Genomic DNA, 15724 nt, shown 5'->3' with positions numbered 1-15724 from the left:
ACCAAGAGAGAGCCAAAAGCTTTCACTAAGATATTTCTTAATGTGTATCTGTAACTAGAATGCGGAAGTTCCATGAATTTCTTGGTGTTTATCACCCTTGCACATAATAAACCACGTGTGATAGTTGTGTTAACATGCAAATTATCACAACAGAATAATTATTCGAGTGCCTCTACTGAAAGCAATGTGAGTGACAAATCGGGTTTGGCATAAATGCTAATCTGAAACAACCTGATGCGTGGGAACCAATGCTAGCAAATTAGCAAAATATTCCTTTCATAATTTAAGTTACTTGAATTCACCCATTACAGTTGGGTTAATTAGAATTTTATTCCATTGAAACACCATTTAAAACTTGGTAAAGAATGTATGCTGCATTAACATTGCTGAAAATATCTGAATATTAGATTGCTATTTTTGTGTAGTAATAATTTGGCAAATAATTTACCACAGTCCTAGTATTTGCTCCCAATATATTTGAAATACTGTTGTACAATATTTTTCACTTATTTCAAGTTACCCAGTATTTCAGTCATTTCATATCTTATTGACTTAAAATTATTTTATCAGGTTTATGCACCATGGATAAAGCACTTCATTCTGTCACATGATCAAAAGGCTGGGATTTATACCAAACCATATATTATACCAGGGTAAGTATAAACAAATCACCTAAAGGACTGAAAGCTACAAAGGTAACTATTATGAACGTTGATGGGAGAGCAGTTTTTTTTGAATGGAGAAAATAAATAAATGCTCCAATTGTCAGTCCTCTGGAATTTTGTTCCTTGCTTTTGTTTCCTGTCAGGCATCATTATTGTTGATTTTGATTGTTTCTGTCCTTCTTCCCCGCCTCGGCTCTACTGACTTTCCTATATTTGTTTTTGCACATTTTATTTGAATATGTAGGCAAAATGGGCTGTGACAGAGCTTTATAAACTAGTTATTCTTGTGTCTATAAACATACTAATCCAGAAAGAATTTTGTTCACAGGACAAAGCAGTGACAAAGTAGTCTTCCTTTATTTCAGGATGAGCCCCTTTTTCTTGAAATGTCCACCCCTGTACCAGTGTTGGTGGATGCAATCAAGCTATGAGATATGAAAAAGCAGGATGGATAAGTTCTTTACCGTTCCTTTCTTCCCTGCAGGGAAGTGTCAGTCCTCTTGTATCTTTTGTATCTTTTCACGTTACTTTCAGAAAAGCTGGGGTACTTGATGAACAAAGACTCAGGATTGCTTTGTCACTTTCCATATAATGATCTGTCTATCAGCTAAACTTTTGTGACAAGGGTTAGAGTTAAATAGTTAACTGGAGCAAGGTCTCAGTCTGTGAAGTGATCCATTTGAGAGAAAGCATCAAAGTGTGATGTCACAAGGAAACAGGTAAGTGAATGCTGGGTGAGTGTTTTTTCTCTTTATCTTTAAAAACAAAGGTTATTTATTTGTATTTGTAAGGTCCTATTAAGGATAGAAACTTTACCAACACTAACAAAATCTGATGATTCTAGAAGGGATTTTAACTATATAATAATCATGTAAAAGTAATAAATTAATTTACACATGATAAAGATGGCAGGGCAAGTAAGGTGCTATGATGTCAGGATGTGGTGGCTTCTGGATGCCTGTGTGATCTAGGGCAAATGCATCAGCACTAACTGTTTCCAACCTGAGGAGGTTCGGTTTTATGGATTTTAAAAGATTGGAATGAAGAAAAGCATTTTCATTTTATACTTTTGTAGATTTGGCAACCAGATTTAGTCAGCAGACAATAATACTTGATAAAGATAAGAAAATAATTGTGGATAACATGCTGGAAACGTGCCATATTTGAATGAATGGCAAAATTTCTCATTGATAATAGAGGACAATTTGGTAATTATGAATTTAGAGAATTAGTGCAAATTTGAGCATAATGGATTGGATTTTCTGAGGAGTGATAATCACATACAGATTGCCACTATGGATTCTATTTTCCTGAAGGCCGAGTGGTGACCTTCTAGAAGGGTATAAAATCATAGGCATGGATCGAGTGAATAGCCAAGGTCTTTACCCCAGGGTAGGGGAGTCCAAAACTAGATGGCATAGGTTTAAGGTGAGAGGGGAAAGATTTAAAAGGCACCTAAGGGGCAGCTTCATGCAGAAGGTGGTGAGTGTATGAAATGAGCTGCCAGAGGAAGTGGTAGAGGCTGGTACAATTACAACATTTAAAAGGCATTTGGATGGGTACATGAATAGGAAGGGTTTATAGGGATATGGGCCAAATGCTGGCAAATGGAATTCGATTAATTTAGGATGTCTGGTCGGCATGGACAAGTTGGACTGAAGGATCTGTTTCCGTGCTGTACAACTCTTGAGACTCTACGAACAACAGAGCTTCACATTTCTGACCAGAGATTTCCATTAGACCTCCTTTAGAAACGCTGAACTGTACCTCCATTCTAATAGCTCCCCGGTAGGAGAGGAAATATCGGGAAAAGGCAAACAACACCCCCTCCTTCACAGCTCCTCGTAAGTGATGACGTGTTTAAGGTAGGCCAGGATGAGTGGGAGGCATTGGGTTGGAGGCAAGTGATGGGGAACAGAAAGGTTATTATAAAGACAATAATAATTGTACAACATGGGAAATAGTTTGGGTATACTTTTCAAGGTTGCTGGGTATGAATTACAAATATGCATATTGTAAAGGAGTTGTAGAAAGTGATGAGGAATCAGGTATCCCTTGACCAGGTATGAGGATCAAACCTTTGCAATTGGCAGTTTATTTGATTATCAGAACAGGTTTCTTTAATCAATGAGACAATGGGTCCCAATGGACAACTTCAAAAAGTAGACACTACAGTCAAATATTTACTAGATGGAGCTGGTCAGTGAAGAAACCTGTCTGTGATAAGTACAGCAGGGAAGGCCTTTGGAAAATATAACAGCTAGTTTGATGTATAACATGAGGAATGGTAGGTTAAGATTCTGGATTGGGAACATGACGAACAAAAATTGAGAACAGAAAATGCAGTGTAAACTTGTACAGTGGCTCAGGGAGCAAACATGCCCCTAGAAAAAAGATCACACACTTTTGAAAGGAATCATTTTAATCGGAGGACCAGATCAAACAGTAACATCCAGAAAATGATAGAAGGTGAGATAGAAGACCTATCTTAAAGTCAAAGAATATAGTACATACCAGGAATTTCACCAGGAGCCGAAACCCATATAGCGAAGATGGTGGGAATGTGGTAATATCACTGTTCTGATAACCTAGAACTTCAGGCTGATGTTTTGGAGTATAGGTGTGAATGCCACCAAACAAATTAGAAGGCATTCATAAAAACTGCCAAACAGCAGTATGTGGGGTGTATACAGACGTATCATATAGGGGACAGCCAGTTCTATTGCATAAAGGATATGGAGGAATACGTACATCCTTATGGACATATAAGGTTAAAGCAAGGATAGTGGCATGATGGTTTGAAGATAAGTTGGGGGACCAAGATGGAAGAGTAGATTCACTTACAATATCACCCAGCAATTTTAAAAATTTTCTTAGTTTTACAAAAAACAGATGTTTAGCGATGGAGGTCAATTAACATCAAAACTGCATTTCTGCAGGGAGATCAGCTCAAAAGGGAAGAGTTCTTCACCCTTCTAAAGAGACATCATATGCAGAAGGGACAGCCTTTCCATAAATTAAATTAATTCATATGTGGCCCAAATGCTGCCTCTAGAGTTGGTACTTTTCAGGAAGGCCTTTCTTATTAAAAACCAGATGTCCTCAGTTGAAACTGGACCCTACCATGAGAGGCACCTTTCAGGGATCTTTATGATGCATGTTGATTTTTTTTTGTCTGCTTTTTGTCATTTATACAAATGATTTGGATGTGAATATAGGAGGTTTGGTTAGTAGTTTTGCAGATGACACCAAAATAGGTGGTGTAATGGACAGTGAAGAAGAATATCTCAGGGTACAATGGGACCTTGATCAGATGGGCCAATGTGCTGAGGAGTGGCAGATGGAGTTTAATTTAGATAACTGTGAGGTGTTACATTTTGGTAAGGCAAACCAGGTCAGGACATGCATGGTAGGTGGTAGGACACTGGGGTGTGTTGGCGAACAAAGAGACCTAGGTGTGCAGCAGCATAATTCCTTGAAAGTGGAGTCGCAGGTGGACGGGGTTGTGAAGAAGGTGTTTGGCATGCTTGCCTTCATTGGTCATAACATTGAGTGTTGACAGTGTTGTGGCTGCACAGGACATTGGTGAGGTCACTTTTGGAATACTGTGTACAATTCTCTTTGCCCTTTTATAGGAAGGATGTTGTTAAAGCTTTAAAGGGTGCAGAAAAGATTTATAAGACTGTTGTTGGGACTGGAGGGTTTGAGCTATAGGGAGGGACTGAATGGTCTGGGCCAATTTTCCCTGGAGTGTCAGACATTGAGGAGTGGCCCAATGGTGGTTTATAAAATCATGGTGGTCATGGAAAGGGTGAATAGCCAAGGTCTTTTCCCCAGGGTCAGGGAGTCTAAAACTAGAGGGCATAGATTTAAGGTCAGAGGGGAAAGATTTAAAGGGGCTTGAGGGGTACCTTTATTTAGAGGATGGTGCATGTCTGGAATGAGCTGCTAGAGGAAGTGCTGGAAGTGAGTACAATAACAACATTTAAAAGGCATCTGGATGTGTAAGTGAATTGGAAGAGTTTCAAGGGATATGGGCCAAATGCTGGCAAATGGGAGTAGGTCAGATTGGGATGGCTAGTCAGTGCGGATGAGTTGGACCAAAGGGTCTGTTTTCGTGCTGTATAACTCTATGATGTGGGAGCAGTGAATTTGTAAACATTGTCATAAAAGGGCTTAAAACGTAATTCAAAATTTGAAGTCAGACTTCAATGGCTTTTAAATACACAGACTGGCTATCGGGCAGAATGATCAAGTGTCTCTTAGCAATCTTATTTAGAAAATGTTAGCCCCATTGCAGTTAGTCAAAGTAGTGTCTCATAAAAAGATGCAGTGGCTTGCACAATTGAACTGTAGGAATTGAAAAGACTAATTGGGCAGCTGAATTACTGTAGCATCCAAACAAGGCAAGATGACAGTTTTATGGTTTTTTTATTTAAGTACAAATATGAAAAATCTCAAGCAGATGATATTCAGGTGAACAAAACTTTTCCAAAAAAATTTAAATTGCAGCATTGTATATTTTAATTTCCGTCATTGGAAGATGCCAGCAATATTAAACCTTTTTGTGTTACTGATGCTTCTTGTGCAAATCTCTGATGGCTTCTCCAGTACAGGAGTTTATATTTTTTTCTTTTGGAAACGGGAAGTAAAGTTTGAGCACTCTAGTTTGAGAAGCTAAAAAGATCAGAAGAGTTTTGAGAAGTACCTAGCAGCAGGAACTCTTGCTGTTGACAAGGTGGTAGATGTGGTGTTTTCCTTATTAAAAATGTTGGAAGAAACTCTAAAAAAGGATGCGGCAGCAAAACTGCACCAAACTGCATGAATTTAAAAAGACTGCATATTGAGATTACAACTTTAAAATAGATGCTAGAGAACAGAGAAATCCTCACATTGATATTGGTGGGTAGCAGTAGTCAGCTTCTGATTTGTTTCACGAAGGAAGGAGCAAGCTCCAAAAAATATTAGAAAAACTAGAAAAATGATATTTAGAACTGTAATGGACACTGTATAAAGCAAACAGTAATATATCTTTGCATTTTGATTTTTGCTTTGATTGTTGTTAATTATTATTTATATATTAATTTACTTCAAAAAGGGAAAAAAGGATCTGTAATCATTGAGTAGGATTCGGCAGGGATGCAGAGACCAAATGAAACAAGAGAGCAAGTGATAATTTGGCGAGCACTTGATGAGAAAATTTGTATATGGGTGACCAAATATTCAGTGTTTTTGGAGTTCTGTGATTTGTGAAGTGGCATAAAACATGGACTAGAAAATATATGCTGGACTGGAACCAACGTTTTAACTGTTGGCATTTAACAAGGTTGAGTGCCACCTTAAACTTGAAAACTGCCTTGCTGTCAGTTTTGCTTTTTTTTAATTTTAGAAGCAGGTTAGTAACCGTGGGAGGAATCTTCCAGCTTGGGAATTGGAATGAGGAGAATGACCCCAAAGACCACAACATAGTGTGGGAAGGTGCCTGCAAGCTTGTACCTAGTTTGAAGGTTGGTTCTAAGAGTTCTATTCCACTATACTGGAAATCAGAATTCTTGTGGAGAATAATAAGCGCATGGAAGCCATCTGTATGAATGTCTATTAATTCATTAAGAAAATGACTTCTTGCAGAATGCCAGGATTGTTGAAGACTGGACTGGACTTCGACCTACCCGGAACAGGATTCGAATAGAGCGACAAATCTTTAATGCGGGACCAAAGAAATTTGAGGTATGACACCAAATCAGAAAGAATAAATTTTAAAAATGGTGACCCAAACATGGATAAAAGAGTTGAACTCTGGATGTGAAGCAAGAGTGTCTGCTGTTTACATAAATTTGACCATGTGTGGCATCAAGGAGTCCTAGCAGAACTGGAATCAATGAAACTGTCTGCTAGTTCGCATTATACCAAACACAAAGGAAAATGTTGCTGGTTGCCAGAGGTAAATAATCTTATCCCAGGACATCACAGCAGCAATTCATCAGTGTAATGTACTAGGCCCAACCATATTCAGCTGCTTGATCAAGAACACCCTCCATCACAAGGGCAGAATTGAGGATGTTCACTGATAATTGAATGATGTTCAGCACCATTCATCATTACTGAAGCAATCCATGTCCATATGAGCAAGACCTGCACAACATCCAGGCATGGGCTAATAAGATGCAAGTAACATTTGCTATTGGAAGGAAATGACCTATTCCAACTGGAGAGAATCTAACGATCTCGTGCCATGCAGTGGCTTTACCATGGCTGAATCCCCCACTGTCAACATCCTGGGGGTTACCGTTAACCAAATTGGACAAGCCATATAAATTCTGTGTATACAACATCATGAATTCTGCGCGGACTAACTCTTGGCCCCACCATCTACAAGGCACAAGCCAGGAGTGTGATGAAATTCTCTCTTTTTTACCCAGCTGGTTGCAATTCCAGCTACACTTAGGAAGCTTGAGACCAGAGATGAATAGTCTGCTTGTTTGGCACTCATCCATTACCTTTAACATTCACTCCCTTCACTGTTTAACAGATTGATATTCATAGGTTGAATTAGGCAGCAAAAGATTTTCAGAGATTCTCAAGAGTTTTATCATAAATTTTATTGTGAGTTTTATTGTATTTACCACAAACACCAGTTTCTGTCTGTTCCTTCTCGATCCTTTATCCAGAAGCTACAGCTGCCGCCACCATCCGATCCCATTTGGGAGAAATCAATCTCCGCTTTGATTAAAAAATAAATCACCAATGTAATAAATCACCCGATTAACAAGTCCTGCTTATCAGAAGCAGTGTTAGAAGAAATAAAATTCAAAGACGAAAAAGGGGAAAACAAAGGGAGTGGGGGAAACTAATTCAAAATGTCTTTGGAGTAGCAAATTATTCACCCCAGCTCTTGATGCCCACCTATTCAAGAAACCTCACTGTATTTCTCCTTTTCATTTTACAAAATTACCCAATCACCCAATTAACAAACAACAAATGCTGATGACCAGGGGCAATGGATCAAAGAAACCTACTGCTCAATTTACAAATCGCCCAGTGAACAAATTGCAAATGTAACAGGAACAAAATTCAAAAAGGAGGAACCAAGGGGGCAAACTAAAATGGCATAGATCAGAGAAATTATGCACTGCAACCCCCGTGGTGCTACTCTATCCCAAGAAGACTAGCTGAGTTCTTTTTACTTTTACCAAATCACCCAATCAACAAACACTGCCCAGCACAGTCACTGTGACAATAACAAAAAATTAGAAATAAGCAGAACCTAGCTCTTTGTTTATATAATAAAATAAATACAAATACATCCATCATAAACAACTCCCAAAGACATGCACGTTCCCCCCGCCACACACCAAAAACAATTCAAAGACAATGAATTACTTATGCCTTGTAATTTTGTTTCCAAACACGATAATTTATGTTTATGGCAAGGGGTCACAAAAGGCCGAGGGATCACTAATTAAATATTGATTTTAAATGGTGTTGACCAAAATGTCTGCTTTCTTAAAACAGTGTAGAGCAAGTTTCTTCTTTCCTCTGAATAGACAAGTGAGGATTTAGCTATCTGGTCTACACAGAGCTTGATATTTCGTTCTATTGACTGCAATGGGACTCAATATCAGATATTCCATTGATCTGATATCACCTGACACAACACTTGAGGAATTTCTATACAATTATCTGAAAGTAAGCTTCTCTGAAAAGGTAGCATATCCTCAGAGCTACACTGAAGTATTAGCCTAGGTTACATGTTCAATGGAGTTTGTGCTGCACTCATCTGATTCGGAGGCAACAGTGGCACAAGCTGATTATTATAAAGAGAAATGTGACACAGCCGTCAATCCCATTAAACTAACTTGGAACTTTACCTAATTATTGTAGGTTAGGTGCAACACTACTTAATTCTGATGACGAAGGAGTGTGAATTTCATCATTCTATTGCAAATTCATCCTGATCAATATTCTGAAAGGTTGAAAAATGAGTACGAATGTCAAGGTTGGATTCAGAAGTGGTGGGAACAAGAATAAACCCTGTTGGTCTGTGTGTGAGCTTTATCTCATTTCCGACATAATTTTGCAGAGATGTATTTGTGGGCCAGATAGTTACCCTGCAATGTGCTGAGTAGACTCAGTAAGATTGCAGTTCACAGTTTACATTGGGTGGAACCCAATTTAGGTGGACACAGCCTTCCAGCAACATGCCAGGAGGCCAATGCTCCAACCAGTCCTAAAAAGTCCCTGCCTCTGAGTCCAGGAGAAGCCTTGTAGAAGGATTCCACCTACCTACCACTGCTCAATCACACCGTGTCATCTTGTGCTAAATCTATATTGCCATTTAAAGATACAAAATGTTAGAGATATTGCCTCCATCTTGAAGGGGCCCCTCTCTTTCTTACTACCATTGTAGCACACTGCTTGTTTCAAGCTGGTAGGCCTGTAATTACCCCTCCAGCTTTGTGAGCCCATCCACCATCCTTAATTAGATGGAGAATTCATTCACTACCATAGGCAAAATCACAAATGACTATTTCTCCTGGGGGATGTTTCAGGACATGGAAACAATCTCAATCTCTGTTTCCTGATCCCAGAGGGAAAATTCAGCCCTCCAGAGCCCCAGCATATAGGGCAATGCAAAGATTCAAGTGAACTTACTTTCCTTTGGGAATGAAACATCCTTATAGAGGGTGAGTACCAGTAGATTCTGAATTTTAAAATCATTCTGTAGTTCTTTTAATTGGAATAGAGAATATCAGTTAGTATTTCTGTGATGAAAGATTTGTACTTAAAGATCTGGTGTCAATATCAGTTAACAGGGATGTTAGCTTTTGTCTGAGAGACTGACCTGCAGGCTCTTGACAAGGAAGAACATTTGTAATTTTTCTAACAGTCTGGTTGAAGACAATTAAGATAAATAGAATTTTTGAAGAATGGTGTGAGGGATGTGCCACATTTAAATAATATCCCCTTCCCACACAGCTGGGTTATCATTAGAAATAGGAGCATTTCAGCCCATTGAGCCTGCTCACCATTCAAGATGATCATGGCTAATTTGATTGTGGCCCCAACTCAACTTTTCCTGTCTGTCTCCTGATTGAAGTGTCCCTTGCTTTATTTCAACAGATTTGGTCATCCTGCAGGCTGTTCAGAAAGCTGCCTATAGCTTAAATCACATAGATAAATGACAAACCATTACAGCAGGAGTCACTGCAATAAAATACAACATCACCATCTGCTGGTAAAATTAGATTACTTCATTTACAAACACTTGCCAGAATTTCCACAAAACAAAATGGAGTGTAAAGTTAATGATCATGTACTTTTATTATGGGCCTGAAATAGGCACAGTAACATGTTTGGTAGTGCAGACTCCCATGCCTGATTTTTCATGGTGGTTTAAGCCACTGCTAAATTGGTGTCTTGGTCTCTGCCTGAAATGGATGCAGACTCACTTTCATATTGAAATTAGGTTCCTGTACTCATTGTAGACATGGACTCCTCAACTCATCTGTTTTAGTCAGAGCTTGCAATGGGAAAAATAGTCTAATGTTTTTATTTTACAGAGCTGAATGCTCCTCCTGATTCCAGACAAATGCAATACATCCACTTGTCTCAGAATATTATCTCTGAGCTTCAGTGTGATCCAAAATTCTAAGGTTCAGACAAGCAAACTGTGGCAATGATGCCTGCAAATGCCTTGAGTTATTTTGATTGTGCCTGAAGATTATTTTCTCTTGGTGGCACATCACCAAAATAGCACCTAGTAGGCACCGACAGCTTAAATTATTTTGACTAGGTTTTGCCAAAGAGGATCACTGAACAATATAGCAGTGTGCATTTCATTAATTCAAAATTAGTGGAAGTGCGAAGTGGGGCCATTACAACCTTTAAAAGAAGGAACTACAAATTAAACTTTAAAATAGAAGGGACCCTTCATCAGAATTTTAACCTGTGTTGCCTAAATGCATGGTCAAATGTATGTACAGGTATTTCTGCTATAACGCGTGTTTCGTTAACGTGAATTGGCTGTAATGTGATTGAAGAATAGTGGACGCTGTTTGGATAATACAAACTTTCTTCTGTACAGTATAGCGACTTTTCTATATCAATTTCCCTATAATATGATTTTCTATGACTATTTTCTACAGTGCGATTTTTCTATAGCACGAGGTCACACAAGAATGCAACTGTTGTGTTATAGGATGACTACCTGTATGCATCTTCTGTTGTATTGTAAATTTCCAGCTTGCAATTTTTTTCTTTCGGTATCTAATTTAGTGATCTTCAATCATATTGTGTCTTGATTTGGTGCATAGCAGGACCAAAATTTTCAAGTTCAATCATGGTCTCTTGATCTTGTAGGTGATCCACAACTATGGTCACGGGGGTTATGGCCTGACTATTCACTGGGGCTGTGCCATGGAAGTAGCAAACATCTTTGGAAGGATCCTTCAAGAGAAGAAACCCAGCTGGAGATCCCAGTTGTAATGATTCAAAGTCACAATTACCTTTCTTCCATACTGTCACTTCCGCTTCTTCAAATGATGATGATAAATGGCCCCAAAACAAAAAGAAACTTTTACTTGTCAACCCACATTTTCATGAGTTGGAAAGCCTCCCAAGCCATTTAAAAATGGCAGGCAGATTCTGCCCCCATTTTTGGTGCTCCCAAATTTCACTGGCTCAGGAAATTGATATGAGTGGTGAATCCTTACACTGCATTTTGTTTTTTCTTAATTATTCATTTGTGCAACATGGGCATCGCTACCTGGCCAGTATTTATTTCCTGTCCCTAGCTTCCCTTGAAATAAGTAACTTGCTAGGCCATTTCAGAGGGCACTTGAAAGTAAAGCATATTGCTGTGTGCAAGGAGTCACATGTAGGCCAGACCAGGTGAGGATAGAAGACTTCCTTCCCTGAAGGACATTAGTGAACCAGATGGGTTTTTCAATAATTGGCAATTGTTTCACGGTTATCAGTAGATTCTTAATTCCAGCTATTTTTCCCTATTGAATTCAGTTCCACCATCTGCTGCAGTGCGATTTGAACTCAAGTCCCTGGTACATTAGCTGAGTTTCTGGACTAATAGTCTAAGGATAATACCACAAGGCCATTGCCTCCCCTGTTTGAAGATAGTCATCTCCTAGCATCTGCGATTTTAATGTAACTGGGCTGGCTTGTTGAGGAGGTGTCAAGAATAATAGTCTGGATTTGGGAATCTTTTCAAAAGGTTTAACCAGTACCAGTTCCGTGCCTTCTATCCCCTCTCCATTTCAATTTGGTGCCATCTTATGTTGCCACCCAACTTCCTGGTCCCTTATAGCCTCAGTGCCTACTACTGTTCCTACCCATCCACTTCATTAAAACCTATCGCCCTTCTCTGCTCATTTGCCAAGTATACACTATGGGCAGAATGAGTGAACCATATGGTAACAATGGCAAGGGTAACACTACTCAGAAAAAAACCCATTCACAACTGTTTATGAAAAGGAAACTCCTGTTCTTGCAACCTATAAAAGGTTCAATGAGACAGATTATTAAAGCATAAAATACAATGGCTTCAGCACTTCATACCCCCAAATGTTATGCAAATAAGCTTTAAATCATTAACATAGTGCTTCCCAAGCTTTCTCCCATTGTAACCCCATTTTGGGACTTGAAAATTGATGCGAAATGTGCATATGATTCATGCCAGATACTCGCTGGTGAACTTTGGAAATTTGCAGTAGGGAATCGCTGTGCCACTCACTCTATGGCACAGTGCAGTGGTACAAATTCGTATTAATGTGATTTTGTTCCTTCTTTTACTCTTTTTAAATTGTGATTTTTGTTTCTTTCTAGTCTACATTTTAGACTTGATAGGTGGACCAGAGCACTGCTCTTTTTAACTAACCTAGGCTGTCTGGATATCCCAGTTTGTTTTGGTCTGTCCTGATTAACTATCCTGACAAATGATAGGAGGAAAGATTAGTATTTAAATTTTTTAATTATGTTAATCAATTTTTTTTTAAAAAATCAGCAATTTACGCATGGAGCAGTAACCATAACCTGAATTATCTTGCAGAATTTTTTGCATTTAAATTGTGCTACTGTGAATTTTATTTGCTGTGATTCGTAGCAAATGGAACTAGATTAATTTAGAATATCTGATTGGCAGGGATGAGCTAGACTGAAAGGTCTTTTTCCGTGCTGTACAATTCTTATGACTCTGTCATTTAATTGAATCTTATCGAGTAGGAATAAAGTGTTTTTAATGGGATCTGCAATGGTTGCACATAATCCATCCAATCAATAAACACTTCAGTGTTGAAAACACCTTGAATTAATTTAGTGAACTAAAGACAAATAATAAGACAAGTTAATGTGAATGCAACTCAAAAATAATTTTTCATACTGTATTTTTGATTTTTCACAATTGTAATTGTTATGTTAAATTTAAAAAATGCGCAGCCTTCATGCAATCAGAACGTAAAAGAATGAAGAATGAAGCTGTGTTATTACATCATCACCTTAGCAGTATGGAATGAATTAACAAGACAGTTATTTGATAAAAGTAACTAATCTTTTTAACGTAATTGATTCAGCCAAACAGAATAGTGTATTATAATATTGTTCTTAGCAACAAAAAAAATTGTGAATTGATATTGTTGACATATTAATGTGGAATAATGAATTTATTAATTCAACTCGCTCACCTATAAAAAATTTTAAAATTCATTACAAAAGATCTCAATAAAACCTAAATGAAATACAAAAAGAATCTTTATTTAATAAAATTATCTTTTCATATTGCAATGCAAACATTAATATCATTAAGTACATTTTTGTTCTGTTGCTATGAAGCTTATTTACATCAAATCAAAAAAAAGTTTACCAGTGACAGGTTGTCATGCAAGCACTGCATATATTTTGTAAACAGTAAAATGCTCCAGTTCAATGCTTCGAGAACAAGTAAAATACATTCGAACACGAGACAGTACTCACCTGATAAACACAATCAATCTGTAGGTGCACAATGACTATCAAAGCACAGCATTAATTTATTAATATGCTATGAAGTTCACATTTGAACTTACGTTGAACACATTCTTATAGTTTGGAATAAAAAGACCTCACAGGAAAGCTGGATTATTTGAGACTGGTATTCACAAACACAATTTGAAACAAGCACAAAGTGATACCTGCAACACAGACTCACCTTAACCCCAATGCATATACAGACCTAAGCCCCCTCTAATAATGCAATGGAGTTTGTTTGGGGATGCTTCCTGCTCATTAGTAAGCAGAAAGGAAACCAAGGACATAGGCTCAAAGCTGCCCTCCTTTCCCAGAATATATTTGGCAAAGGTTGTAGACTTGAACAGAATGAAATTTGCAAATAAATGAAAGTTTCCTAGATATGTGCCTGTTTCCACTTGACTTTCATAGATTTGCATAAATGTTTTGGCCGTAATTGTACAATGGTATTAGTAACAGAACTAAAACTAAAACTAAAACTAAAACTAATTTGTATGTTCATTCTGTCTACTATAACTAATATTACACAGTTTCAGTACAATGAACTTTGAGGTTGCTAACATGGTTACGAAAAGAATATGCAGTATCAATGCTAATAAGTGCCCTTAGCAATTAAGTCAGCAAAAATAATTCTTTGGAGTGAATAACAGGCTGACGCCTAATCAAGGAGCATGTTCCAATTGTTAGTGCAAGTTACAAGTATCATCCGTTTGACGGATTCAGTTGGTTGATACATGAAGTAACATGACCAAGAGAAAATTAAAGGCTGGGTAGCAACCAAGGATTTGGCATGGTTTATGACAACTTAACCAAGAGTGCGTTTTAGGCTAAAATTTATTGAGGAATCGAGAGCTGACTTGAATCACAAAGTCAAACAGTTTATAACCACCACCCAAATATTCTGAGTTTTTAATATAGTTTAAATTAATAAATCTCTTGTGGTGATGCTCATGAGTAATCCAGGACCTGATGTTTATCACTGTACTGATTCAGAATCAGCAACAATTATTAACCTACAGTGTGATACAGTCAATTTGCCACAATAATCTAACTGTTAGGAAAGACACACCTTATGTAAACAAAATGTTTGTTGTATTGTTAACTAGTACTGTACAAAATTAATCTGATTATCTTCCCCTATCTTCCACCATAGTTTTGTAGGTTTTACTCCCAATGCAGGTAAGTTATTTATATTCCTTCTTCAGTGGTTATTTGTATGATTAGACAACTTTTTGACCTCTTCCATGCATTTCCAATTCTAGCTAAAACTACTATTGACATCGTATTGCCATGGAAAGTTTTTTATTCATTGTTAGATCTACTCTAAGTTGTGCCTGAAAGGTTAATTGCTTATCAGCCAAACCTGGCTAATTGACCATCTCCAACCAGCTAGGGTATAACGTCAGTACTAGAGCATTAACCAAATGTTCAACCACTCCATGGGCTAGGTACACTAATCAGTTTTCTCAGAAGGCATCAGTTTCAGCTCAAATCTGTACTCTTGCTGCAAATTCTATCCCCTTTTTAGACACTACCTCAGATTGAACCAATGTTTACAATGTTAGCATGTTATTTAGTCCTGCACTGTACTTGTGATCCTTTCCACTAGAAGAACCACCTACTTTCACCTCTGTAACAGTGTATCCTCTAATTTTCTTACTGGCTGAACAAGCTTCCAAGGCCCGTGCCTGGCAATGACTTCAGCAAGTGGAAGTGATTGCCACAATTGATGTGCCAATGCAAATCATAGATCATTGGAACATCTGCACACATGTGAGCCACACCACATCGACAGAATGTTGCTTTGTGACATTGTCTCTTCCTGTGCCTCAGAACATCTGCTGCTGGAATTTACATCCATGTTCTTGTCCCCTCTAAATCCAAACACACAAATGTCCTCCTGAATGGCTTCTCATCCTCGGTATATTACAGCTCATCCAAATTACTGCAGCCCATAGTCCATCTCCAACGTATTAATCACTCTTGTTCTTGCTGAGCCATGTTGACTCAGTTCTTTTAACATTTCCAATTTAGCATTCTTTACC

The 15724-nt window shown here is 38.0% G+C and overlaps 1 protein-coding gene across 1 annotated transcript; it reads left to right on the top strand.

Annotated features, from left to right (window-relative positions):
• Positions 1-570: 570 nt before the first annotated feature.
• Positions 571-13395, top strand: LOC125481400 (D-amino-acid oxidase-like; the record flags this gene model as incomplete). Its single annotated transcript, XM_048592894.1, has 4 exons — positions 571-653; positions 6055-6172; positions 6294-6392; positions 11025-13395. Coding segments are annotated over 4 exons (426 nt in total), but the record flags the coding sequence as incomplete, so codon positions are not given.
• Between the last annotated feature and the right edge of the window lie 2329 nt (positions 13396-15724).

The sequence above is a fragment of the Rhincodon typus genome, unplaced genomic scaffold (genome assembly GCF_021869965.1).
Source record: "Rhincodon typus isolate 14 unplaced genomic scaffold, sRhiTyp1.1 hic_rhity00001985, whole genome shotgun sequence".
Taxonomy (NCBI): Eukaryota; Metazoa; Chordata; class Chondrichthyes; order Orectolobiformes; family Rhincodontidae; genus Rhincodon; species Rhincodon typus.
Note: the sequence above shows the minus strand (reverse complement) of the source record. Positions and strands in the feature narration are given on the sequence as shown.